Here is a 23,679-nt window from a genome sequence, read left to right on the forward strand (position 1 = left end):
AATGTGGGTGCCGGGCGTGGGCAAGGGCACCTCCGTCCATGTAGCCCTGGTATTGATTGGAGTTCCCCAGCAACTGAGGGGAGCAGGGCAAGGAGTCTGCGGGCTTCAGGCCAGGCAGGCCTGTGGAGGGTGACCGTGGGGAGGGGTCCTGAGTGAGGACCCAGCTGGGTTGCAGAGGGGTGGCCGGAGGGCGGCTCAGCTGGAGGTCTGTGCTATGAGCTGTGGTGCGCAGGGCAAGGTGTTCAGTGTGGAAAGAGCGTTGTGGCCAAACTGGTGCCAAGATTGGTCCAAACGAAGATGGGATTCCATGGGTGTCACGGGAGGAGAGGGAACCAGCTGCCCCATCTTGAACTTGAACTTGTGCCACACTGAGATTGTTGGGGTGCTGCCTCGTTCTGTGGGTGTGCCTGTCCCTGCAAGATGCCCGGAGAGTCATGACCTTCCTCCGTTTTTGGGAGGCTGCTGACCCCTCGGGTCCTCGGGTGTCACTTAGTCCTCGTCTACCTGAGCCCTGGAGGGTGACTGTTTACCAGGGGAAGGCTGACCCCCTGGGGGGGACTGTTCACCGGGGGGGAGGCTGACCCCTGGGGGGAACTGTTCACCGGGGGGGAGGCTGACCCCCTGGGGGGGACTGTTCACCGGGGGGAGGCTGACCCCCTGGGGAGGACTGTTCACCGGGGGGAGGCTGACCCCCTGGGGGGGACTGTTCACCGGGGGGGAGGCTGACCCCTGGGGGGAACTGTTCACCGGGGGGAGGCTGACCCCCTGGGGGGGACTGTTCACCGGGGGGAGGCTGACCCCCTGGGGGGGACTGTTCACCGGGGGGAGGCTGACCCCTGGGGGGAACTGTTCACTGGGGGGAGGCTGACCCCCTGGGGGGGACTGTTCACCGGGGGGGAGGCTGACCCCTGGGGGGGACTGTTCACCGGGGGGAGGCTGACCCCCTGGGGGGGACTGTTCACCGGGGGGAGGCTGACCCCCTGGGGGGGACTGTTCACCGGGGGGAGGCTGACCCCTGGGGGGAACTGTTCACTGGGGGGAGGCTGACCCCCTGGGGGGGACTGTTCACCGGGGGGAGGCTGACCCCTGGGGGGAACTGTTCACTGGGGGGAGGCTGACCCCCTGGGGGGGACTGTTCACCGGGGGGAGGCTGACCCCTGGGGGGAACTGTTCACCGGGGGGGAGGCTGACCCCTGGGGGGAACTGTTCACCGGGGGGGAGGCTGACCCCTGGGGGGAACTGTTCACCGGGGGGGAGGCTGACCCCTGGGGGGAACTGTTCACCGGGGGGAGGCTGACCCCCTGGGGGGGACTGTTCACCGGGGGGAGGCTGACCCCCTGGGGGGGACTGTTCACTGGGGGGAGGCTGACCCCCTGGGGGGGACTGTTCACCGGGGGGAGGCTGACCCCTGGGGGGAACTGTTCACTGGGGGGAGGCTGACCCCCTGGGGGGGACTGTTCACTGGGGGGAGGCTGACCCCCTGGGGGGGACTGTTCACCGGGGGGAGGCTGACCCCTGGGACACAGGCTGCGCTGTCAGGGCAGTAGCTGCTGCCCACCAAGAAGAGGAATGTGGGGATGTCAGGGCCGCAGGCCAGGGTTTGAGCCTGGGGGGAGGGCAGGTGCTGTGGGTGGTGGCTGTGGGGAGGCCTGAGAGCAAGTAAGGGTCACCAGCAGGCGCTGGTCCGTGGCCTGGGCTTGGGTGTCCTCCGGGCTCCTGGGTGCAAGCACTGGCCTGTCTTTGGCCAACTTAAGTGACGGGAGTGTTGAGGGGGAATTTGGTGGGGGGGGTGCGGGGCTGGGGGCTGACCTCTCCATCCAGGCTTCCTCCAGCCCGTTGGGGTCTTGGGCGTCTCTGCTTCCCAGAGAAACCTTTGGGGGGATTTGCTGGAACAGAAGGCACCTCTGTCCATTCACCCTCCCCACACCAACGAGCCACCTGGGTGGAGACGTGGCGCTCCCATGTCCAGTGGCCGGATCGAGTAGGGCCTGGGGAGTCTGGAGGCGTCTGAGCGCTGGCCGGGGCGCAGGCTTGGGTGGCGGAGCAGAGGCGCCACGTCCGTGGCCGCGGCGGCCTTGCTCTAACTCAGCCTCGGGCCGGTCAGGGTGGGCCTGGGAGAGCGCAAACAAAGAGGTGGTCGGCGTGGTGGCCCACCCTGCACTGAGCTGTGTCCGGAGGCAGGGTGGCCTTTACGTGTCACTTGAGAGCTGGACCTCCAATGCTGATGTGTCCGTGAGGGACACGCCTGCTTCCACGGGACAGTCTGGGGTCCGATCCCAGGTTCAGTTCTTCATATGTCACTTGACCCAGGAGCTGGCTGTGGGAGCTGGTGCCCCTGCGAGCCAGGCGCCGCTGTGACGTCCGGCTCCCGCAGGTGGCTGGGAGGCTAGCGGTGTGTATCTCTCTCTTCCAGGGGGGTGGGCGTTGCCCTTTCATGCTTGCTCAGGGGGAGGAAGGCCGCCCGGGACCCAGGCCCCCACGCCCTCCGTGGTTGATGGCTGCGTGGTGTTCACTCCTCGGCTCAAAGTTTGTCTTCTTTGTCTTTTTAGAAAACTATTTATTTTGATTTTAGATTTTCAAATATTGTTGCCAGAGGGTGGTATCAATAAAAACTTGGGAACTTCGACGTGTCCCTGGGTGTGGGTGAGGGCGCTGCTTCCTGACCTCGTTTCAGAGTCTGCTTCTGGGTGTTGGCTGCCAGGCCCCCACATGGTGCCCCTATGGATGCCTTGATCATTGTCCTGCCAGTCGTGGGGGGTGGGCTCTCATCTGGGTTCACAGCCCAGGCAGGTGCTGGCCTGTCCGGGGGTGGGGGTGGGGGACACTGGGGTCCTTCTGCCGGTGGGGCACGGCTTGAATGAAATCAGTAGCTTTAACTCTGCTGAAACTCTTTTTATGGTGTGTGGTTTAAAGAAAGGCCTCTTACAACATTTTAAAGTTAAAATGTTTGAGTTCTTTGAAAAAAAATCTTCTAAGTGATTCGGGTAGCTTTTGCCCAGTGCAGCCGTGGAGAGGCAGGCAGGAGACTGGCCCTGAGAGTCACTGGTGAGCGCAGGCGAGCAGCTCGCGGTCTCAGCTGCCGGTTTATAGCGTGCTTCTTTGTCGACAGGTGTGAGGTATGTGCATGTGATCGCTGAACTCTGAAAATGCCTTTTCTCGGCAAAATCATTTTCGTCACTGTTTTCCACTTTGCTTTTTCATCAGGGCACCTTCCCACATGGAATCGATATTTTGACCGCAGCTGACTACTTCGCTGTTGGTAACAGATCTAACTGTTTCCTGGATATAAGGTAAGTTTTTAATAGTCATCATAAAATGTACTGTTTTTTTTTTTTGAGTCAAATAACTTCCACCATTCGATTTCTTCATCCTGGAAGGCCCACTGAGAGTAAATCTAATTTGTACGGGAAGAGTTAAAAATGGAATTGAAAACGGTCTCGAGCTTTTGTTTCCCGTTGAGTGGACAGAGTACGAAGCTTCACGAAGTGCACACGAGGTCGGGTGCAGGGTCTGCTCCTGAGAAGTGTGCTCAGTCCCTAACAGGTGCAGACGGTTTCAGGGGCACTTTCTGTAGCAGCTACTTTTCTCTCAAATCGGCCTCTTCGTCAGCTGTTTCTGTCGAGGGCCTGGTCTCACGGGGAACAGCCACGGGAACCACTGAGCGTTGCATCCTGTGCGGCCGCTGCTCCAGCGGGTCACAAGGGCGTGGCGTCACTCAGGTGGAATCTGTGCCTCCTTTCTGGCTTTGGTACAGCAGTGCTCCCCGAGTTGGAGTTCCCTCTGGCTCGTGTGTGAGAGGAGTGAGGAGCAGGTATTCGAGAAGTCAGGCCAAGGGATGAACACCCCGCATCCCTGACGTCCCTGACGGCGGGTGCAGAGGTCATGACAGAGCTGCGAGTCCCGTGGCGCACGAGGGGGCAGGGCCCTCTGGGTGTCGTCAGCCGCTGCAGCTCTGGGTTTCCCAAGGGGCTGACTTGCCTTAAGCCGAGGCAGGAGCCCGAGGTGCTTTTTTTAAGGTGTTAAACATCGCGTGTGTAAAGGCAGGGCCCCGGCCCCGCTGTGCAGACCACGCGGAAATCACATCTCTTCATAAGCAGCGTGGGCAGGTGTGTTTTAGATGCGGCATTTGGCCTCCTTCCCAGGAAGAACCTTTGACCAAACACACTGTCTTTGTTTTTGGCATCCTTTCCCTCTTTCCTAAACATCCTAATGGCCTTCTGAGCCTTACCAGTTTTTTCCTATTCTAATTCCACTTTTTTTATTGTTAATATTTGAACACACGTTTTATGTAGAGAATCTCCCGCCTTTTCCCTAGTCTCACGGGTAAAAGAACTCATGGGTTTTAGCCCTGATGTGTTTTCTTGTCGCCAAGGTCTCCGAGCTGGTCAGGGGCTCGTGTGTGACGTGTTGTCTGTATTTTCACACTTGTGTGGACAGGAGGTGGTCGTGGGGACCAGGCTGCACCATGACCATAGCGCTCAGGGCTCTCCCCACCTCCTGGTGTCGGCCGGGATGGCGGCGTAGAGGGAACTGCAGAGGGAGCCCGGCGGGGTGGGCAGCCCTGCAGGGAAGGGCCCAGAGTCAGCAGGCCCAGCCTGAGGTGGTGGGGCTTCTGGGACAGCGCTGGCCTGGGGGGTGTCCTGAGTCAGGGAACCCAGTTTGATGGTCAGATCTGCACTTTGAACCTATCCCTGTGGCTCCTTGGAAACAAGGAGATAGTCGGGGCCCCTCAGGAGGTGGGGGGTCGGTCGGGGGACAGTTGGGGCACAGGGACTGGGTCCCCTGGTGAGGGCACCCGTGGACCACACAGTGGAGGTATTGGGGCGCCTGTGAGGGAGGAGCGCCTGGGTTTGTGGGAGGCCAGGAGTTCGGCTTCGCACATGCTGAACACAAGGGGCTCACGGCACTGCTGAGTGGAGCTCGGCCCACGTGTGGGTGCCCCTCTGGGAGACGGGAGCGTCGGACATGCAGACTGTCCCCTCTGTGTGCCCGTCTGTCTGTGGATGTGCTTCCGTTACCCGGGTAAACACCCAGGAGTGGGACGGCTGGGCCCTGACCGTGTAAGCCGTGCCCGGTGGTTTTGCAGAGTGGCTGCACGCTGTCCCACGTCCCCGCCAGGCCTGCTGGCGTCCGTCTGGTCTTCTCCCTTCTGGCCGGTGGGCAGGAGTGCCCTGTGGCAGCGTTCTGAGGACCGGGGACGCCGTGCGCCGCTCGTGGCTCGTCTAACCGATCGTCACCTGTCTGCCTGCTGGGCTAGTCTTCTTCTTGCTGAGCATTTGCGGGTTCTTCCCGTGCTCTGGACACAGGTCCTTTCTCAGGCGCATGACGTGCGGGGTATCTCCTAGTCGGTGGCTCGGCCTTTCCATGTCCTGTATATTCCTCAGCAGAACCTTTTGTTAAAAATCAGCTTCATTTTTGTTCACCTACTTATTACATGTGATTTACATACAGTAAAATCCACTGATTTGCAGCGTGGGTTCTGGCAGATCCGTAACCAGTGCTGCTGTCAGCACGGGGTGCCTTCCGTCCCGCCAGGAGGTCTCGTGCCTCAGCCCTGACAGCCTCCGAGCCCCCTCTGTCGCTGGCGTTGACCTTTCCTAGAACTTGCGGGAACCCTGTGGTGCGTGGCTCCCCGTGCTGTCGGTCCTGCCTCGCCTGCGTGGCTCCCCGTGGTGCGCGGTCTGGTGGCGGTTCTCCGCGCTCCCGCTGGTGGCGGTGGGGCTCCCGGGGTTTGGATGAGGGGGTGCAGGCGGTTTCCCTTCTCATGGAATGACGGGTGTGCTGGCCGTCCTTCACGCCCGTGTGGCTTTGAGTCTCCTGAGCTGGTTGCGGCATCTGCAATCCTGTGTGTCCGTCTGAAGATGTGTTTTGTCATTATTTTGCTTTCCAGTCATTTTGCACTTTCCTGTCCTGTAAGTTCTTCAAACTAGGGAAACCGCAGCGTGAACTTCCCTTCTTCCTGACTCAGCGAGCAGGACGCCGTCCACATGGCCAGCTGCTTGCTTCTCCTCCTCTCGCTCCCGCATCTGGGGCTGACCTAGTTCTGTCACTTCTGCGTCCCTAACGGCCCTCAAACGTCCACTCTGCTTCTCCGCTCAGCCGTCACCCCTGCCAGCCCTCACTGTCCATATGAGCCCTCACTGGTCTGGGCGCAGGGTGGGCCGTCCCTCCTGGCTGCTGCGCCCCGACCCCTCCCACCGCCCGCAGCCATGCACCCCCTGGGTCCCCAGCATCCTCCGCCCTGTGGTGGACGCCCCCCTGCTTCACACTTGGCCAGGGCACAGACCCGCCTGGGCTGGAGGTTCCGGCCGCGCTTTCTCCAGGGTCCGCCCCTGTTGGTGCAGGGCTGGGACTGGAGCTCACCAGCTGACCTCCGTCTGCTTCTTGCCACGAGGCCACCGGTTTCCCTACCTGCTTTCCTGGACTCCTCGTGGCTCTGGGCCACCGGGCAGGGCAGGGGTCTGTTGGGTGGTGCCAGGCTGGCGGGTTACTTGGGATCAGGGGTCACGTCTCGGCTCCTCTGTTTCCAGAACTCCGGCAGTGTGTTCCCTCTCCTGACTTTTCTGTTTTTCCTTCTGACTCTGTCTTAGTCCCACCGCTTCTGGAGAAGCCCCTGCTTTTCTGGTGCTCACGTCCCTGGCTCAACTCCCCCAGCGCTCACGCCTGCAGCATATGCGCCCCCGCCCGCGTTCACCCTGTGTGCACACTGTGTGCCCACCCACGGTTTGGGTGGGGTCGGACCTTACGCTCCCTGGCTGGCTGTGCCATCCACCCTGTCTCTGCCACCTGTAGCATGTGGATGACGGTCACGTCACGGCGGGGTTCTGTGGGTGAGGATGGGGCAGGTTCAGAAGATGTGGAAGTGGTACACGTGCCTGGTATAAAATTCAGAAGGTGCAGGAGGCATTTAGGGAAAACCAGTCCATCTCACCTCTCCCCCCAGGTCCCCGCTGTCCCCAGGTTCTTGTGTCTTCCCGAGAGATCGGGTGTGCTGGCTGCCTTCCTTCTGTCCACACGGAGTGGTGCGCACGGCAGGTCGGAGCACCTTCGGTGCGTGTCAGCAGCGGGTCCTTGGGGGTGTTGTGGGTTCAGGCCGAGAGCACCACCGTAAGCCAGGTGCCGCATTAAAGTGAGTCCTGGAGCTGGCCGCTCCCTGGTGCGCACAAAGGTGGTGTTTACACTGCTGCGGTCTGCCAAGAGTGCAGTCACGTTATGTCTACACGGGCAGTGAGCACACCTTAGTTTAAAATACTTCATTGGTAAAAAATGCCAGCCATCACCGGAGTCTTCAGGCAGTCGCAGTGGCGACATCAGAGGTCACTGACCCTGGGTCACCGTAGCGCATCGTAACACTGAAGAACGGACTCGTGGAAGAATTGCCAAAATGTGACAGAGACACAGAGCAAGCAAGTGCTGCTGGGAAAGTGGGGGGGCAAGCTCGGGGCGGGGCTGCCTGTGTCGGGACGCCCCGCCAGGGAAGGGGGGGCGGCTCTGCGCACGCTGCCCCGCGCACGCCTGCGCTCCCTTCCTAGACGCAGAGTGTGACCTGCAGACCCTCCTCCTGCCGCTGGCTCTGCCCAGCCTTTGCTGTAAAGCGGTGAGGTGGGAGTTTGTGTATCTTCTCACCCGTGTGGCTGCGTCCGGGTGATTGACAAGAGTTGGGTCGCTGGCCAGGGGGGCTGCGTTTCCGGTTTCCAGGGCAGCGCCGTCTCCAGGCCCCCAGCAGCGGCTGTAACCCCCGCCGTGGCTGTCGGACAGTCTGACCGACGGACAGAGGTCCTCGTTCCTCTTTTCCGCGAGTACTGATGACTGTCTACTAGGCGATGGTATTTTTTATTGATCTTAAAGGACTCCTTCATTTTAAAGAAGTCTCTCCTTGATGATACCGTTTGCAGGTATTTTTGACTTTTTTATAGTGTGCTTTTCCTGGAAGCATTTTGTTGTTGTTGTTACGTGTTGGGATGTGCCAGTCTCTTTTGGCTCCTGGGTTTTGAGTCATAATTAGAAAGGCCTGTCCAGCTTGGAGATTATTTTTTTTTTCTCCTATGGTATTTTCACGAGATGTAACTTTAAGGCATAGTTACGTTCCGTCAACCGTCCGTGCGTGAAGCGGGCAGCTCAGCGAGTGCTGGCCGCACACCCGCGGGGTAACCAGCACCCCCACCGAGACGTGGGGGCTCCGCTGTCGGACGCCCTTTGTGGGACGTCTCGCCACTGGGGCCAGGAGGCACGGCCCCTTGTTTCGGGGCCTTTCCCTCGGCGTGGTGGTCCTGAGCACTCCGCTTCCGTCCTCCTTGTCTGCCTGTGAGTCCGCCTGCTCCAGCACTGAGGTAGTTTAGAGTTTTGGGCTCTGATAAGTAAGATGTTCTGCTTGCACATTTATTTAGGAGTCTTTACGGGGAGGCACGTGTGAAGTGTATGTCTGGACAGACACTTACAAGGGGATTTCTGTGTCTTTGTAAAAAGAAGCTGCCGAACTGCTTTTGAAAGTAGTCCTCCCGTTTCGCAGTCTCTCAGGCAGCGTGAGCACTGTTCCTCCGCGGTCTCACGTCCTCCGATCGTTTCTTTTCCAGCATGTTTATTGCCGGCTTTCCTGAGTACACGCAGCCGATGATCGACCACCTGGTGACCATGAAGATCAGCCACTGGGACGGGTAGGTTTGTGTCTCTGCTTGTCCACCTACGTGGACTTCCTGTCACATAGAAATTCTGATTTGTTTTCCCCAAAGGGGAAATTAAATTGCGCTTGTAAGCCTTGAGTATGTTTTGTGATTGTAGGTTTCATGTTTAAGGTGACTTCTGAGAATCAGTGTAAGTCCCAGTGTTCAGGCTGGCTGTGTGGTCAGTGGTCTGTCCCCGGCGAGGGCGGGTGGGCAGCCCCTCAGGACGAGGACCTGCGCTTGCAGGAGCCTCAGTCCCCCTGCACCGGGCGGCCTTGTCGCTCTGCCCTGATGACGCAGCTGCTTCAAGGGGTCTGCGCACTTCCCAGGCAGCGAACAGGTCTCAGGGCAGGGCCGGTGTCCGGGCCGGAACGGCACCGTGCACTTGCGGCCCCTCGGAGGCTCCGTGGGGTGAAGTGCTTGAGGCTGTGTGTAGCCCGAGGCTCTGTGTCCAGAATCCTGGTTTGCGAAATGTTCCTCCTCATGCGCGGCCGTGTGTTTCAGCGGAAGTGTTCGGGGTGGAGGGGAGCGCCGCCCGGTCCCCCCTGCGGTCAGGTTCGAAGCCCCTCACGCCAGCACGGCTGCGTCTTCTCGAAGGTCAGGATGCGCGGAGTACCATCACGACCTCGTTGTCTCAGGACTCTTCAGAGGTGGAGATATTTCTGCCTTTCTCTGGTTTTGACCTGGACTGTATGCGTGAGGAGATATGTGCCCGGCGTTCACGAGCGGGTCGCTTCAGTTTCCCGGTGAACGTGTGGCTCGCGGGGCGTGGGGAGCGTTAGGGAATTCTGCACAAACATCCTTCACTGGTCGGTGTCCGTTTGCTTTGAGAGTACACTTTTCAGAGGCACTGGTCCATTGTCTTGGGTTTCTTTTTGAACATTTTCTGACAGTTAGACGTACTCACCCCGAACAACGTACATGTCAAGATGAACATGAGTGAGATCTGTCTGACCGTGGCGAGGCGCACAGAACGCCTACCTCAGCCGCTTTCCGAGCGCGTCCTGCGCGGCCGTGCCCCGCATGGCTTCCTCTCGCAGAACTGGAGCTCTGTCCCCGGTGAGCGTTGACCCCTGCCCTGCAGCCCCTCGTCCTTTCCGTCTTTGTGACCGACTCCTCTTGCCATCTCTGGCGGAGAGAGGACCGACCTTTTGTGACTGGCTGATTTCACTCGGCGTAGGGTCCTCAGCGTCCACCCCGCTGCAGCCTGTGTCACGGTTTCCTCCCTTTTTATGGCTGAGCACTGTCCCAGCGGGGCTGGACCGCACCGCCGATACGCTCCTGCATCAAGGGGTACGCGCGCCGCGTCCGCATCTTAGCCTTTGTGACAAGTGCTGCTGTGAACGTGGTGCACAAACATCCCTTCGAGACCCGGCTTTCAGTTCTTTTGGGGGTGTTCCCAGAAGCGGGACTGCTGAGTTCTGTTTTTCATTTCAAAAACCATACTGTTTTTCATAACGGCTGCACCATTTTACATTCCGAGCAGCGGCACTCGAGGATTCCGGTTTCTCCGCGTCCTCACCAGCACTTGTTATCCTCTGCTGCTTTCTAGCATCGATGTACATGGGTTTCAGGTGGCAGACCCCTCACTGCGCGTCCCTGCTGGGCCGTGCTGAGCGAGGGCATCGGGCCCCTCCTCACGTGCCTGGTGGTGGCCGCCTGTGTGTCGTCTCTGGAGAGATGTCTCAGGTCCTTTGCCCATTTTGAACCCAGTTCCTTGATTTTTGTTGTTTCGTGGGGTTGTAAGTCTCTCCGTGTGTCCTGGGTGCTGCTCCCGTACCAGGCACGTGGCCTGCAGACGTTTTCTTCCGTTTTGTAGGTGCCTTTTCGCTGTAGACCGTGCCCTCTGAGGCACAGAAGTCTTACATTTGCTGCTGCCCGTCTTCCTGTTCATCTGTCATCAGTGTCTGTATTTTTACTTTTGTTGCCTGTGCTTTTGGCGCCATAGCCAAAAAAATCATGGCCAGTTCTCATCACGAAGCTGATCCCTTTTGGTTTCTTCGAGAGTTTCATGGTTTTAGGCGGCAGGATGTTTTTAAAGAGAAAAGAGGCTCCCTCCCAGAGGGGCACCGACATGTAGGCGATAGGGTATTTTCAGAGAGAGAAGGCCCGCTCAGAGGGCGCTGACTGGGGCGCTTGTGGCTGAGCCGGCCAGGGGAGCTGCTGTCTCGGCGGCCGCGAGGCTTTTTCTGCTGGAGGCCTGGTCGCTCGGTCTTCAGAAGTGGCTTCCTGAGTGGGCTGTTGGCACCAAGACCTCCTTGTCTTGAAGAGCTGGACGCTTCTCTTGGAAGCAGACACCTAAGCCGGGTCTGGGGGCGTCGAGGTGCCTGGGCAGGCACGGGAGGTGGGGTCTCCTGCCGCGGCGGTGCACCCGTCCTCCGTGTGCTGCTGTCTGGGGCGTGTATACCTAGACCGTATGGCGACCGTGCGGCCGCCCCTCGCCCGCTTCTCTCTGTCCTGGTCTGTTCCCTTGGGGAGGTGACTACTTCCTGGAACTCTCGGCAGCGCCTCCTGAATTCTCGTGCCAGGAGGGGCTCAAGGTTTGTCAGACCCTATCTGACCCCTGTCAGGCTTGGGAGGGAACTGGGGGCCTCACTGACTGGTCCTGGGGTCCCCCTTCTGTTCTGTGTGGAGAACTTGGCAGGTGGGTGTTGGCTGGAAACATTTGTGCCGATGTGACGTGCCCTACTGTGTATCATCTGGGGCCACACAGACTGTGGCCCGCTCTCCGCACTCGCGTTCCTGCACCCCTGGGGGGGCAGGGGTGGGGACGCACTTTGCCTCCAGCTGCGTGGAGGTGTCAGCTGTGTCCTGAGACAGGCTTGCGTGAGGTGCGTCCCCTTGATAAGTCCTCTCCCTCACGTGTGACAGGCAGAGGTTCTTACTCATTCGTCCATTTGTGTGTTTGTTTTCGTTGGTGGTTGACTAAGTGGCCTGTCGACAGCTCGCCTGCACTGTCCTCTCTTTGTGGTTGAACTAACAGAGGATCCTCGAAACGGGGAGCTCACGGTTCTTCCTCCTGCAGGGTCATCCGGGAGCTGTCGGCGAAGGCGCTGCAGAACCTGGCCCAGCGGGCACCCGAGTACGCCGCCCAGCAAGGTAGGTGCTCCCTAGGCACACGCGTGTGTGCCACAGACACGCACCCGCGGCAGGAGGCCGAGGACGGCCCCCACTGACTTCAGGGCCTGGGGTTTGTCTCGGGCGGAGCAGCGTGTGGAGAGCTGGCCGGGGCTTCGTCAGGGACGCAGCGCAGATCGGGGGCCTGCGCGTCCCCGTCCCCGTCCGTCCCAGCGGGACTCGTGCTGTGTGTCGCGTGCACTTGAGGAGCAGCCCCGAAGCGGCAGCAGCGAGCGCGGTAACTCACTGTGTCACTCGCTGCTTCCCTGGTGGGTTTGCTGACCAGGCGGGCTCGTTGCTCCAGAGCAGACCAGCCACCCAAGGTGATTACATGCCTGTGTTGTTAGGAAAGCCCCGTGTTTGTCCCATTGTGCCTTTTCTACTCAGAGTGAATGAGCGTCTGATTTCAGCTTAGGACACAACACACTCTTTTCCGAAACTGAACTTATTACTCCCGCCGACGGCTCCTCTAGTAACTGGCGGCCACGGTCCTTCATCCCAAGCTACTGATTGCCTTCCACACTCGGGTTTTCGGTGAAGATCTGGAGCTCCCGAGGGCCCTTTCAGCTTCACAGCCTGCTCATTAAACTAACCTCAGGGGTCTCGCCCTGCATTTCCTGTAACTGGTAGTCCTGCTGCCCGGCTGAAGGCGGCACCTCCCCCGGTCAGGAGTGCTGGCCGCCCCTGGGGAGGCGTTTCCCCAGCTCTCAAACGCTAGCCGACACCAGCTGCACGTCTGAGCCTGTGCGGGCCTCTCCCGGCCCGGACACCATCTGCCTCCACAGCCCGTGCACCTGGGGAGTGGAGACCGGCTGGGGGCCGGGGGTGCCGAGCCGCTGTGGCTGCGGCTCCTCGGCTGCACTCTGCCAGCCAGACCGTGAGGGTCCATGACTCTGCTTTCTGCCCCTGAGCGCGGAGGCATGCAGGCGCCCTGGGCGCGGAGCTGGAGAGGGGCTCCTCCTGAGTGTCCGCCAGGCCCCGCAGCCCGGCTCTGTTCTCCCCATCACCGACCCGGGTCCCGGCCGCTGCTGGGGGCTGGAATCTCCTTGTTCACTTTCCTGCTCACTGTCCCGCCATCTATGGCTAGAGGGCGGCTATGGAGACGTGGGTCCTGATTGTTGAGATGACGATCCCGGAAGGTCACTGTGCGGGTGTGTGTGCCCCGGGACCAGCCTGTGGATCCGACATCTCCGTGTCCCGCGCAGTTTTCCCACAGCTGCTGGCGATGACGCGGAGCCCAGACCTGCACACTCGGCACGGGGCCGTGCTCGCCTGCGCCCAGGTCGCCCGCAGCCTGTGCAGATTGGCCGATCAGCAGGGCAGGTAGGCGCCCGACCCCCGCCTGGCCCTCTTCCCCAGGCAGAGAGGTCATGAGAGCAGAGATGCGTTTTCGGAGTCGCTGTCGAGCGGCTCGTACGTTCCGTGTGCTCGTTTAGTTGTCACTTTTATAACTGAAATCCCAGAGCCATGAACTGCACAGTTTCCCCCAGGAGCCTCTGTACCTGGCGGCGTAGGTGTTGATGAGGACACGCGGTGCGGGGTCGCGGGAGGCCAGCCCGCGGGCGTGTTCCCTGGAGCAGCTGCTCTGCCTCCTCGCTCGGCCTTCCAGCTGACTTTTCCACAGGAGCAGAAGCTCGCAGCCCACTTTGATGTCTACGCCCTGGTCCTCGAACTCCAGTTTGGGGGAAACTGTACTTTAAGCTGCTTCCTGTCCCTTGAAGGGATTCCCTGGGGCCATGGTGACCGCGGGATCCACGTGCACCCCGCTCCTGCCCCCAGCCCTGCGGCTCAGGCTCACAACCACGCCCACCTGAAGGACGCCGTGTGCAGGTGCAGCGGCCCCGTGGGCTTGGCTGGGCACCGTGCTGGAGCCTGTAACCCCCGGTGCCACGTGTGTGTGACAGCATATGTCCCCAGAGAGGGGGCTGGCCCTGTGGGTTCTCTGCCTGCCTTGGACCAAAATCCCAGACTCCCGGAGGAAGGCAGGTTTCAGTGTGAGCCACATGGTTTGTGCAGACGGTCTGGGCCAGAGTGAGCCTTCTCAGCTAGCGGGACGCAGGAAGCCCCCCGAAGTCCAGGTTCCAAGGGGCAGTGAGGCTGCTGGTCACTTCTCTTCCAGAACAAGTCCAGGGCAGCTGGGAGCCAGGCTGCTCCCTGTCCTGGGGGTCCCAGCTCCCAAGCACGCACCTTCGGTCCTCCTCACAGCACTATCTCTGTTGTCCGCAGGCCATCCGTTGTCTGTGCTGACCATCCCCTAGGGGACGCCCCCGCAGGCGCTCCCGGGATGGGAGCCGGGAGGGCAGTCGCCGGGCCTGTGCTGAGGTCTTTCAGATGCTGTGTTTTCACCCCACAGGCCCGTCGCCAACTTCCTGGATGAGGAGGCAGTGCAGGGCCTGAAGCAGATTCACCAGCAGGTCTGTGTCCAGCAGCCGGGCTGCCCCTCTCACGAGGTCACTGGATCCTGGGGGCCCGCCTGCCATCGAGCCCTCCCCTCCTCGGCCCCGTGAAGCCTGAGGGGCAGTCCTGGGGCTGTGGGCTGACTGGACCCCAAGCCTAATCCCCCCACTGGACGGACCGGACCCTGGGGCCGGGACACGGGTCCTCCAGGCCCCTCACTGGCTGGTCTCTCTTCCCCCTTGTCTGAGGCCTGGCTTCTTTTCCAGGTGTGGGGAGGAGGGTCTGGGCTGTGAGGGTTACATGAGGTGGCTTCCAGAGGGCAGGGTGAGAGCAAACTGGGCCCGTCAGCCCCCTCCACCCCAGGAAGCGCCGTATTTCTTGGTTTTCATTTTGAGACTTGTTAATGTAACTTACTGTATTGTTTTAAAAGTCCTGGTAACTTAAGTAACTAAGTGCCTTTCAATTCTTTGTAGCTGTGTGATCGTCAGCTATACAGGTGAGCTGCGCAGACCCAAGGTCGGAGGTTTTGTGTCCTGTTGAGGAGGACGCGGGCGCCTCTCGAGCTGCCCAGCCGAGTCCATCTGTGCTCGTGTTCCGAGGGGGAGGAGCCACGAGCCGCATGGCAGGGACTCTGAACCCCGCTGCCGTTGGCCTGGCGTGGCGTGAAGCCTGCTGGTTTGAGATGGAGTCTGATGGGGTCGGTGGCTGCGGATGGCCCACCCAGACCTTCACAGTGGGCCCCCCTGTTCCCCCTGCACCGCCCTTTCTGAGTGTCTCACACAGGGGGTCACAGTGTGGCGTCTCTGGGCCTGGTTTCTTCCCTCGGCGTGTTTTCCAGGGCTCCCTGTGTTGGCGCGTGTGCAGGGCTGTGTCCCTCTGTGTGGTTGGTGCGCGTGTGCTTGGTGTGTGTCTGCTCCCAACCCAGAGGTGGTGGGCCTCTGGGTTGCTCCAGCTTCGGGCATTTGGGGACGAAGCTGCTGTGAACGCTGGCGCACGAGTCTCAGTAGGGGCGTGTCTTCGTCTTCCCTGGCGAATGCCTTGGGTGGTGTTGCCGGGTCACACGGTGCGTGGTGTCTGGGGGTAGGGGTCGCTCATCACCGCTTTGATCTGCGTTTCCCCGGGGCCTGGCGACCTGACACCTCCGTGCTGACCAGCCACCCCCCACCTTCTGAGAAGTGAGTGTTCAGATCTTTCGCTCATGAAGAAAACCTCATGGTCAGTCTTCTTACCAAGCTGTCCGCGCTCCTGGCGTGTTCTGGAGGGGAGCCCTTTGTGGACACGCGTTTTGCCAGGGCTTTCTCCCGGCCCGTGGCTCGCCTTCTCATTTCCTCCTTGAGCGCTTGCTGTAACTGTGTGGGGCTCAGTCGTCAACCAGCTCTCCGTGTTTGCGATGTTCTCCCTGCTTTCCCGGAGCCTTGGGCCTGTGCGGCCTCCCCGTGCGCGGCCCTGTGTGGGGCCACATGGGGCAGTGCTGAGACGGTGACCTCACAGCGAGCTAGCGTTGCCCTTGCTGATCTGGGGCTGTTCTGAACTGGCGCTTACAGCTTAAAGTTGGTCTTCTTTGAGTTTGCGTGTCCTGTCTTATGTCAGAGTCCCTATCCGGGACAAGTCTGCCCGTGGTGAGACTGCTCGCTGATGGCCAGACCTGCCCGCCACGTGGACCTCCCTGCGGCTGAGTGCGTGGATGCGGGCAGGCTCCTCCCCCTGCTGCAGCCTCGGGGACCCCGGCCTGTTGGTGCGGAGTGGGCTGGGGTCTCGGGCTCTGGCGGTGTCGTCCCCCCACTTAACTGTCGGCGTGCCTGTCCTTCCCTCGGGCGGCCCTGGGTGGTGAGCACCTCCCAGATGGGTCTGCGTGGACCCTTCGGCAGGAGCACCTCGTGGAGCCTGGTTCACCTAGGCTGTCGGCAGCTCTGAGGGCGACTGCTTCTGGACGGCGTCCCTTTGGGATGCTCTCGGTGGAATTCCCTGGGACGCTGGAGTGCATGGTAGCCTCGTTGCTTGTGGTGACTGCATCCCAGCCCCTGCACGTCCCCTGGCAGCATCAGGCCTCCTAGAGGAGCAGCGATGGGCCGTTTGCAGAACAGAAGCACGACAGTGTTACAGGAGCGTGAGCTGTGGGGAGATGGAAACGGTCTTGATCTGGGAACAGGACGTGTGGGCTGCACTCGGGACATGACGTCGAGCTGCCCGGGGCCTTGGCCGTCAGTACGGCCCCCAGCCCTGTGCTCTGGTCCCTCAGAGGGTGTGCTTCTGTCCCTCTGAGTCAAACCATCGGTCCTGGCCCTTGGGAGGCTGCCTGGTGTCCTGGGAGTCGGGTCTGCGTGGTTTCTGTGGGGCCTGCCTCTCACTCAGTGGTCTGAGTGATGTTCGGAGCTGCGTTCTCTTCGACGCCCCGCGCTCAGAACAGCCTCCCTGGGGAGGGCGTCTCTGACCCCCACACTTCACCTTGAAGAATCACGGCCTGAGTGAAATGGAAGACGAGTTCTGCGGGCACCTGCCCGCCCTCCCCTGCTTCGCCAGTTCCTGACACTTGACGTGCGCCTTGTCTCTGTCGTATGTCTCTCTCTGTATTTGTTTTTCTTTACGGAGAGTGAATTAGAGGCTTGGTGCTTCCTCTTTAGAGCCTGAGAGTGTTCTAAACCTCAGAGCCCAAGAACAGGGGCCCCCGTGTCCCCACTGCAGCCAGGAGAGCCCGGTGAACTCGGACTATGGGCTCGGCTCCTCCAGGTTGTCTTCATGCTGTTTGTCCCCTCCCCCCGAACCAGGACCTGCCGTGTTCGCGCGCTGTGTCGCGTGCATTCAGTCCTCCCCTTGTGGTTCTCATGGTAGTCTTTGTAAGAGCTCAGGCCAGTTGCCTTGTGCAGTGTTCCACGCTCTGGGTCGTTCCCCTCGGTTAGACCTGGTGCTCCCACTGCGTGGCTGGCGTGGACACGGAGGAGGCCTGCCACCACAGTTGTCCCCTGGTGAGGTGCCGAGTGTGATCCCTGGCCTCAGGGACGACGTGGAGGCGCCCCCGTGGCTGATGGATGACCTGCCAGTGGGCCCCTCTTTCCAACGCTTCCTTCCCTGCCCGAGAAGGTCCCACTGGGGCTTTCTACATTCCTTTCCTGGGATCTGTGGGTGGGAACAGCCCTGACCTACTCTCTCCTATGTGTCCTGTGTTGTGATCACTCACAGCTCAGATGGTCCCACGTCTGGCCCAGGAGCCTGTTTGAACAGACTCTGCTGTCACTTTAACATGACCCCTTAGTCTTTGAGCATTCTTCGTGGCAAAATCTTGTTAAAACTCTTCATTTTTTAAAAATTTTATTATAGTGGGTTTGTCCTTGTTGTCATTAATTGTGTTCAGTGCAGTTCTTTTCAGATTTGCGATTTTTATTTCTTGAAGTTCCGTTTGTGTCATCTTCATGCCTCCCCTTCCTGGGGGCGCGCGGAAGCTCACGGCACTCTGGTGGCCTCGCCTGCCCAGCCCGCCATCCTGGGTGCTTCTGGCTGTGGCCGTGCTGATTGGCTTTCTCGGAGTTGGGGGCCCTGTGAGCTCGTCGCTGGGTCTGGGCTCTGTGAAGCTCCCTTCGCAGCACTGGCTGCCGCTTCCAAGTGGGCGCTGGGCAGGCGAGCTTGGCTGGAGCCTTTCGTGGTCCACTCGGGAGGCTGGTGAGTGGAGAACAAGCTGGCCTTCTGAGGACGTGCCAATGCCGCGCGTGGCCGGGGCCCCCGCACGTGTCCTGCCTTCTCCTGCAGGGGCCCCTGCGGGGCTCAGGTGGTTTCTTTCCTTGCACGTGCCGCTCAGGGCCAGCCCCTCAGGCTCCAGCCGCCTCAGCCTCCCCACCTGCCATCTCAACCGTGTGGACCTGGCCGTGCTCAGGGCTCTGGAGCTCCGGCTGCCCCTTCCTCCTCCTGACACCTGTTTCCCAGCATCTGAGCCTCGCTTCACAGATTTCGCCAGCTTTCTCATTTGAGGGCAGGAGGGCAAACCTGAACCCTGGTCCTCTGTCTGGACTTTACTGGGGTCACGCCCACCTGTTTCCCGTTGCCCAAGTCAGGTGTTGGCCGGGCATCCAGGGCAGACCGCTCCCTGCCCGCCCTGCCCTCAGCAGAACCTCAGAGCAGCGTTTCCTTGGCTGGATAATGCCTTTCTGGTGCCTTAAGTGCGTTTTGTTTTTGCAAAGTAAGAGTTGAACGGTGTTCGGAATTTGTCAGCGTGGCTGAATGATGTGAGCTGCACCAGGAAGCGCTCGCGTGTCCAGTAAAGACCGAGGGCCAGAGGAGCCACCTTAGGACCTGGGACCACGTTTCTGTGTCTTTTCACGACAAGCAGTTCATACCTGAAGTTACGTCTGTCAGTTTGTGAGGATATTTTATGTTGTTATATAATGACAGATTTAATCCTGAATGTTCTCATTAATTTTCAGGGGTCTCGGAGGAGAGCTCATGAGACAAGCAGGTAGGTCTGAGTGACGGGAGACTGCGGTCCATCGAGGGAGGAAAAAGGTCCAAGGGGCGGTCGCGTCGGTTTTTTCAGTGATGCGCAGGTTCCTGAGTGTGTCCGTCCACGGTGGCACGTGGCTGGCGCTCTTCTCGTCATTTCCCACCTGCCCTGCCCCTGCTTCTGTGCAGTGTGTTCACTTGGGGCTCCGATTTCAGCGCCTGTGGGTTTTGATAAATTCCAGTAGTGGCTGGGCTGGGGTGGGTGAACAGAGGTGTCCTTCCTTTCAGGGGTGTTGCTGTTGTTCCTCTTCGGTGCAATGTTTAAATGTAACTGTAGAGCAGAGAACATTTTTTTCACATGATATTTAAGTGTTTGCAGAGAACTCAAAAGTTCCCAACCTGTAAATGTCTGATCTCCTGGAGCTTTTCCGCCAAACCTGCTACAGAACCCAGGACCCTGCTGAGGAGGTGCTGGGCCGGTTCTGCGGGGCTGGGTCCAGGAAAGCCCCTCACCCTGGGAGGGGAGGGTGGGTCGCGAGGTGACGGTTGGGCAACCACAGGATGGGTCCGCTTGGCCGGGGCGGGGACTGGTGAGCATGTGGAGGGTGGCTGGGCTGGCATCTCCGGTCCTTACCACACCTGCCCTCCTCTGCCAGGGTGAGGTCCTTTATTGGCATCAGCCTGAGCTCCTGGGTGCCCATGGGGACCCCGGCCTGACCTTCCGGCCCCTTGGTGCGCGTGGCTGTCCTTCCTTCCTGCCCTGGGTCTCCCGTTCCTTCTGTGGTCGTCTTCCTGCCTGACCTGCTGGCCCTCTGCCTCCCAGAGCCTTAGATGAGCCCTGCCAGCGCCCCTCGAGCTGCGCGGCTGCCCTGCCCCCACCCGTCCCTGCCCCCAACCGCCACCCTCACCCCCTCCCCCATCCGCACCCCTGCCCTCATCCCTGTTCCCACCCCCCACCCTCACCCCATCCCCGCCCCCCCATCCCCTGCCTGCGGGGCGCTGCCTGCCCCTGCATTTTGCCAGCCCGTCATGTGGATGGAGTCACGTGGTTTGTCACTGTTGGAGGTGGACTCTGTCCGTGGGCGTGGTGCCCCAAGGTCCATGCAGGCGGTGGTTTCTCATCTGCTGTCAGTTCGCACCTGAGTTTGTTTTAACCCCTTGCCCATGAAGGGACATTTGGGCTGATTCCAGCTTCCGTTGCTGTGAGGAGGCTGCTGAGAACATTTGCGTGCAGGCGTCTATGTGAATATAACTTTCCATTTCTCAGGGATAAATGCCCAAGAGCTTCATTGCTGAGTCGGGTGGTAGGAGTGTGTTTCGTTCTGTACGAAGCTGATAGACCATTTCAGAGTGTCTGCCCTCTTTCCGTTGCCAGCAGCGAGGCTCGAGAGTCCCCCATTTCTCCACATTCTCCCAGCAGTTACGTTGTCACTGTTTTAATTTCCACTGTCCTGGCAGGCGGGTCGTGATTTCATTGTGGGAAATTTGTTTCCCTGGTGGCTGGGAATGCTGCAGGTCTTTTCACGTGCTATTTTTTTTTAACTTGATAAAATACAGTCAGAGTTCACATCAGGGTGGATATCCCAGGAAAGTATTAATAGTAACAAGGTGTGGATTCTCTAGCCCCCACGACACCCTGCAGACTGCTCTGTTCAGAGCAGAGTGGCATTCTCTCAGGAGCAGGCGCACACACGGCAGGACAGAGCGGGGAAGAGGGAGTGATGGTGCACGGGGCGTGTCCTGTGACGGAAGGGCGCCTTTCCCACCATGGTGAGGGGGGCAGCTCACAGGGTGCCGGGGATGTCACGACGGCCCCGTGGAAGAGAGCACGGTTGTATCTCTACTGCACACACACCCAAAACTAAGTTTCTGGTTAACAAAACACAAGTATAAAAAAAATTTTTTAAAGACTTCGAAAAAATTTTAGGAGACACTATAGGATCACATTGGTCCCTGAAAAACCTGTTAATTTGGAAATTTTCAATCAACACAAATTGAGAGAAACAGTGTCCTGGGCCCCCTGTTCCCGGCCCCAGCTTCAGTCAGTGTCAGTACTCGCTGGTCCGGGTCTGTCTGTCCCCTCAGTGTGGTCCCACCAGCCCCTCCCCAGAACTGCAGAGCAGATCCAGGCACCAGGATCAGCAGCTCTACAGCTCAAGACGAGCAACAGGAGATAGTTTTAGTGGATGTTAAAACCTGTTGAGTGGAAGAATACACCACGTGTCAAGTCCGCAGACAAAACACGGGTGGAGGGGTAGCGCACAGCAGGTGGGAGGGGAAGTCACCATTCACAGGCTGCAAAGACGCCTTGCAGCTGCCGGCGAGATACGCAGTCGCGCTGAGACGCGGCCCTGGGCTGGGGCTGAGGGTCGGTGCTCGGGGACGGGCCTCTCTGCCCCACGGGGGGACAGCCCTCCCCCTCGACCGAGACTGTGGTCGGCACCTCCAGCCCTGCTGCCGGGGTTCTTGCTCCGGAGGGAGGGTGTTACAGCCGTTTCCAGTTGCCACAGGGCGGTGTCTCTCCCGGTCAGAGATGTGCAGGTCTTCTGTCCCATGGGTCATCCCCGGGGTTCCACACCCGGAGTGTGTCGGGGGCTGGCGGCCCTGTGTCCATGGAGGGAGCGCGGCCACCTTGTCTGAAGTGACAGAAAACTGGAAAGGGGCATCTAGCCTGTCAGAGGAAACTCGGAACGAGCTGCTTCACATCCCCAGAGCGGAAGGTTCCACGTTGCTGCAGGGCGGCGCCCTGGCAGCTGGCTGTGCCAAGGAGGGGCCGGCGCGTGGTGGCCGAGCGCCACAGGAGGACCTGCGCTCATCCCCCTTCTGTTCAGACGTGAGCCTCTGGCCTGCAGGGACCTCGTGCTGGGCAGGGCCACCTCTCTGGTCGTGGACAGGCCAAGTCAGGAGCCGTGAGGAGGGGGGTGGGGTCGCTTGTCGGGAGAGTTCTGAGCTTGCACAAGACTGTCCAGGGCTGGCTTTCTCGTTTCTGCTGACGGCCCTGACAGTCCCTGGGTCCCCGGGGGACAGTGACGCACTCCCCCGGCTGCTGCCTGGGGGACGGACCGTGAGAACCAGAGGGAAGCCTTGGTGGTTGCGGTCGGACCGAGGGGGAGTCTTTGTTGTGCGACCCCCAGGCCGGCGGGGACAGACGCTCAGCTGTGGTGTCCGCGTGGACGCTCCTGGCCACCCGAATGTCAGCAGCCATTTTTCTCTTGCATTTTCTGTTGTTAGAGTTTTTTCAGCAAATGCCAGTTATTTGTTCAGTGAGGAAAGCACTGAGCTGTTTCCGTCTTAGTGCAGGTTTGGGGTGCAGAGGCCACTCCGTATCACGTGGGCGTTGAGGGACCCATGCAGCCCACAGGGCCGGGCTGTGTGCAGCGGGGAGGGCAGGTGGCCGCCGATGGCAGCCCAGGTGTTCCCGCGTGGCCCCCGCATGGCGGGTTGGTGGTCACACAGGGCTGGTCGTTGATTTATGTGACATCGAAGCTCGTTCCTCGCGGAAGTCAGGGATCGGCCAGCTCGCCCGGGAACCGCCCCCTGAAGGATGACAGGTGTCACCGTGTTTGCTCCTGGCCTGACCTCATCCTGACCCTGGGGCCCCCGCGGCTCAGCTTTGATGAGAGTGCTTCCGTGGTCTTTGGAGACGCCCTCTCCCCCAGGGGAGCCCGCTTCTCTGTCCTCATCTTGGGTGGCAGCTGCGGCTCTGTCATGGCTCTTGTCACTTGTAGGCCCTGGTGCCCCGATGGCTCTCGAGTCCTCCGGGTTATATTGTGTTGTCCCTGGGGAGTCGCACTGGGGTCGGACCTGCAGCCACCACGCAGCTCTCTGGGCCGGGGTGGGGCTTTCCCAGGGCAGCTGCTCCCCGGGGCTCCGTGCCTCCAGGGCCAGGTCTGCAGCAGGTGCCCGGAGCTGGGGAGGTGCCGGGGCGTCTGGAGGGGTGGGTGCTGTGCTGGGCACTTTGGGAGAAGTTACACTGTATTCATCCTTTTTCTCCCCAGTGTGCATTTTGATAGAAAACCTGTCCGTTTCCAAAATGCCCTTCAGAGGTGACGCCGTGATCGGTAAGTCCTCTTCTCCAGACACAGGTCGTGGCCTTTTCCTCCAGGGCTGTGTCAGATTTCAAGGTGGAAACCTCCCTGTGAGGGTGGGCAGTGAAGGTCCATGGAGAAGAATGCCTCGCTTTGAAATCGCCGTGAGAACCCGCCGTGAACGTGAGCGTCCGCTGCGCTCCGCCCTTCCCCTTCCTCTTCCTCCTGGAGGTCAGGCTCCTTCCTTGGAGCCCTGGCGGTGGCTCTGCCCGTGGGCACTCCTGGCCGTTGCTCCCCAGGCAGCCGGACCCCTGTGTGGCCTGGAGCCCCCGTGTGCCGCGGCATCAGCCGCAGGGAGCAGGAGGGGAGCCTCAGGCCGCCCTGCCCAGGGTGGGCAAAGGCTCTGTGCAGCCTCAAAAGTTCTGTAACTTGGAGGAGGACAGTAGATTCCGCATGTTTCCGAGTGTTGGGTCTTGTGGAGTTGAACGTGCGGGTCTTTGTGGGGGTTGTCTGCGAGGTGCAGGGAGGCCCCTGAGGCTGGCCGCTGTAATGAAAGCACAGAAATTTCCCTCCTGAGAAGACTGCCTGCCTTTGGGCTGAGAGGGCCGCGGCCTTTAGGGTCTCGTTCGGCCGAGACAGCGTTTACTTCAGGTTTTCTCCAGACACAGGTCTGTATGTTGTTGGTTTTGATCTCCTACAAATGCCCTTGACGTGCTTCTTCGACAGGTGGCTGGCAGTGGCTGATCCACGACACCTTGAGAAACCTCCACCTCGTGTCAAGTCGCTCCAGACAGCAGATGAAGGTGTGCTGAGCAGGGCTTTTGTTTTCTCTTCTTTTTAATTATTATTGTTGTTTACCCTTTGGGGAGCTATCTGATTGTTGTGTGTGTAGAAATGATAATCATTTATTTTTAGTGCTTGTTTCAAAGGACTGCGGGCCCTGGGAGCCCCTTTACGAGCCCGCATGCGTGGTGGTGGACGTAGCTCCCTCTGGAGCCTTGACGTGTTGTCCACATAACTTAGTCAGGAAAAGTGATGCGGCCACTGGT

At 60.1% G+C, this 23,679-nt stretch overlaps 1 protein-coding gene across 7 annotated transcripts in view; it reads left to right on the plus strand.

The window, feature by feature from the left end:
* The window catches only part of TBCD (tubulin folding cofactor D), a 134,603-nt gene that overhangs the window by 82,263 nt on the left and 28,661 nt on the right, over positions 1 to 23,679 (plus strand). For 6 of the 7 annotated variants that reach the window (XR_012499708.1, XR_012499709.1, XR_012499710.1 and 3 more), the window contains 9 exons: positions 3,205 to 3,290; positions 8,574 to 8,654; positions 11,686 to 11,759; positions 12,983 to 13,100; positions 14,131 to 14,191; positions 14,648 to 14,670; positions 18,587 to 18,618; positions 22,601 to 22,663; positions 23,357 to 23,433. Coding sequence is in view for 4 of the 7 variants with exons in the window: in XM_074344083.1 (XP_074200184.1) it covers positions 3,205 to 3,290; positions 8,574 to 8,654; positions 11,686 to 11,759; positions 12,983 to 13,100; positions 14,131 to 14,191; positions 14,648 to 14,670; positions 18,587 to 18,618; positions 22,601 to 22,663; positions 23,357 to 23,433 (615 nt within the window). In the remaining 3 variants the exon portion in view is untranslated. The remainder of the gene's footprint in view (positions 1 to 3,204; positions 3,291 to 8,573; positions 8,655 to 11,685; positions 11,760 to 12,982; positions 13,101 to 14,130; positions 14,192 to 14,647; positions 14,671 to 18,586; positions 18,619 to 22,600; positions 22,664 to 23,356; positions 23,434 to 23,679) is intronic. The other variant, XM_074344084.1, reaches the window with a different exon arrangement.

This window comes from Camelus bactrianus, chromosome 16 (assembly GCF_048773025.1).
Source record: "Camelus bactrianus isolate YW-2024 breed Bactrian camel chromosome 16, ASM4877302v1, whole genome shotgun sequence".
Lineage (NCBI taxonomy): Eukaryota > Metazoa > Chordata > Mammalia > Artiodactyla > Camelidae > Camelus > Camelus bactrianus.